The sequence below is a fragment of the Hyla sarda genome, unplaced genomic scaffold (assembly GCF_029499605.1).
Source record: "Hyla sarda isolate aHylSar1 unplaced genomic scaffold, aHylSar1.hap1 scaffold_67, whole genome shotgun sequence".
Lineage (NCBI taxonomy): Eukaryota > Metazoa > Chordata > Amphibia > Anura > Hylidae > Hyla > Hyla sarda.
Window position 1 is genome coordinate 236,398 of NW_026610686.1, and position 3,551 is coordinate 239,948.

Below are 3,551 nucleotides of genomic sequence, written 5' to 3' on the forward strand. Positions count from 1 at the left end.
TTCCACCGCCCTCCTCCTCCCCCTATATTCCACCGCCCTCCTCCTCCCCCTATATTCCACCGCCCTCCTCCTCCCCCTATATTCCACCGCCCTCCCTCCTCACCCTATATTCCACCGCCCTCCTCCTCCTCCTCCTCCCCCTATATTCCACCGCCCTCCTCCTCCCCCTATATTCCACCGCCCTCCTCCTCCCCCTATATTCCACCGCCCTCCCTCCTCACCCTATATTCCACCGCCCTCCTCCTCCTCCTCCTCCCCCTATATTCCACCGCCCTCCTCCTCCTCACCCTATATTCCACCGCCCTCCTCCTATATTCCACCGCCCTCCCCCTCCCCCTATATTCCACCGCCCTCCTCCTATATTCCACCGCCCTCCTCCTCCCCCTATATTCCACCGCCCTCCTCCTCCTCACCCTATATTCCACCGCCCTCCTCCTATATTCCACCGCCCTCCCCCTCCCCCTATATTCCACCGCCATCTCTGCTCCTCCTCTCAGTGACCCTATATACTATGTACACCCAGACAGAGTTGACTGATCCCCATGACACTTGATCTTCCTCCATCGGTTCAGGACGAGACGTTTCCGCAGGTAAGTGTGAACAGGTGTTACAGGAAGTGTAAAATTAACTCCTCGACAGCCGAGACATTTATGAGTAGTTTATAAATAATGGACTGCGCAGACTTCAGCCTCGCTGCGGAGTTCTCCCCCCGGAGGTCTCTCTAGGGGGGGGGGGGGGGGGCGCAGCCTCATGCGTCTCCTCCGCTCCCGCCAGGTTTCACCACCTGACAACTTTGTGCCATTCGGGGTCGTCCCATACACAATCTTTACCGGCGCGAACAGGGCAGCAAGGGCGACTGTCAGTTCAAAGGGGGGCGGTGCTTGTGCAGGGCGTCTTCCAAGAAATTCGCCATTTTCTGGCAATCGTCCTTAAAGAGATCAAAGAAAGAAAGGAAATTAAGTCGGGGGATTTATATGTTGCAAAACTACAACTCCCAGAATGCCCGGACAGCCAACGGCTGTCCGGGCATGCTGGGAGTAGTAGTTTTGCAACAGCTGGAGACAAATTACAATGTTACTAATTTTTTACGAGCATTTTTTTTTTTTATCAGGGCATGCTGGGAGTTGTAGTCCTGCAGTTGCTGGAGATCTCCAGGTTGGGGCGCGACGGTATAGACGGCGCCATCTGCTGCCGGCACTCACCTCGCTAATGAATCCGTAGTGCACGAGCTCCGAGGCCAGAGTCTGAGAACTTTCATCTGCAACGGAAGGAACGAGACCAAGACGTAAGGCAGGCGACAACCCCACCGGCCCCTTAATGTGGGGCCACAGTCCTGACAGGGGTCCATACAGGGGCCCCGCACTTACTGGGCAGCAGGTCGCAGCTCAGGTGGCGGTGTAACTTGTCCTCCATTGTCAGGTACAAGGTGAGCTGAGAAAAAGACAGGAAAACAAAGTAAGCGGGGGCGGGGCTATCGGGATCGGCACTCACTAGGACTGCTCCCATTGGAGGAGAAGGGAAGCTATTGCAATCGCCTATTTAAGTCTATGGGACGGTGTAGCGAGCATGCTCTATGACATGCAGGGAGAAGAAGAGGTGACCGTTACCTATTGACTTGTATGGGAGACTGTAGTGAGCATGCTCTATGACACGTTCAGGGAGGAGAAGATGAGCTGTCACCATTCATTATTGACTTCTACAGGAGATTGTAGTGAGCATGCTCTATGATGTGCAGCTGTGACCATCACCGTTGACTTCTATGGAGGACTGTAGTGAGCATGCTCTATGACGTGTGACGGGAGGACTAGCGGTGAACATCTTCTATTGACTTCTATCCGACAGTGTTGTGGGCATGCTCTATGACAGGGAGGCGGAGAAGGGAGAAAGCTGGTACCATCACCTAGTGACTTTTTTTTAGGATAATGTAGTGGACTATGACATAGGGGGAGGAGGAAAGCTAAAGGTATAACCTATCGACTTTGGTGAGCATGCTCTATGACAGTGCAGGGAGAAGATGAGCTGTGACCACTCATTATTGACTTCTATGGGAAGTTGTAGTGAGCATGCTCTATGACATGTGTAGGGAGCAAAAGATGAGCTGTGACCATAATTGACTTCTATGGGAGATTGTAGAGGGCATGCTCTATGACACATGCAGGGAGGAGGAAAGGAGCTGTGACCATTCATTATTGACTTGTATGGGAGATTGTAGGGAGCATGCTATATGACACGTGCAGGGAGGAGAAGATGAGCTGTGACCATTCATTATTGACTTCTATGGGAGATTGTAGGGAGCATGCTATATGACACGTGCAGGGAGGAGAAGATGAGCTGTGACGATTCATTATTGACTTCTATGTGAGATTGTAGTGAGCATGCTCTATGACACATGAAGGGAGGAGGAAAGGAGCTGTGACCATTCATTATTGACTTGTATGGGAGATTGTAGTGAGCATGCTCTATGACACGTGAAGGGAGGAGGAAAGGAGCTGTGACCATTCATTATTGACTTCTATGGAAGATTGTAGGGAGCATGCTCTATGACACGTGCAGGGAGGAGAAGATGAGCTGTGACCATTCATTATTGACTTCTATGGGAGATTGTAGAGAGCATGCTCTATGACACGTGCAGGGAGGAGAAGATGAGCTGTGACCATTCATTATTGACTTGTATGGGAGATTGTAGGGAGCATGCTCTATGACACATGAAGGGAGGAGGAAAGGAGCTGTGACCATTCATTATTGACTTGTATGGGAGATTGTAGTGAGCATGCTCTATGACACGTGAAGGGAGGAGGAAAGGAGCTGTGACCATTCATTATTGACTTCTATGGGAGATTGTAGGGAGCATGCTATATGACACGTGCAGGGAGGAGAAGATGAGCTGTGACCATTCATTATTGACTTGTATGGGAGATTGTAGGGAGCATGCTCTATGACATGTGCAGGGAGGAGGAAAGGAGCTGTGACCTAGGGCTGGGCGGTATACCAGTTCATACCGAATACCACATTTTTTCCCCTGCACGATATGAATTTTCCCCATACCTCAATACTGGTTCCCTCCCCCCCCCGAATGATCAGCCGCAGATGAGTTGCGGCAACGCTTTAAATGAATAACTTGCGGGCCGCGCTTTAAGTGAATGACTTGCGGGCCGCCGGCACTTTAAATGAATAAAATGCGGCCGCGGCAATCTGTCACCTCCCTCTGCAAGTGCTAAAAGCCTGGAGGGAGGTGACAGCTTGCGGCTCGCAACTAAAAAAGGAAAACTGTCCGATAATTTCTCCCGCACTTCCAGGTGGATCCTGGTGGACGCTGATTCCAACGAGCCTTACCCGGATCCGCCCGGCCGTTCGCCCGCAATTGAAGTTTTATTCTATGTGTATATCTTGCTGTAACTGGCAGGGGCGGGGCTTCTGCAGGTAACTGGCACTGACATCAGCGCCTCTTATGAATATTCATCCCCCTCCCTCCAGCTCTCCCTCTCTTCGCTGCTCCTAACTGGAGGGAGGGGGGATGAATATTCATAAGAGGCGCTGACGTCAGTGCCAGT

The 3,551-nt window shown here is 51.6% G+C and overlaps 1 protein-coding gene across 1 annotated transcript in view; it reads right to left on the reverse strand.

The window, feature by feature from the left end:
* Positions 1–729: 729 nt before the first annotated feature.
* Positions 730–3,551, reverse strand: part of LOC130343147 (nuclear receptor-binding protein 2-like) — a gene marked incomplete at its 5' end in the record, with an annotated part of 12,513 nt that continues 9,691 nt past the window's right edge. The window contains 3 exon segments of the mRNA XM_056554334.1: positions 730–928; positions 1,203–1,258; positions 1,368–1,431. Coding sequence (XP_056410309.1) covers positions 860–928; positions 1,203–1,258; positions 1,368–1,431 — 189 coding nt within the window.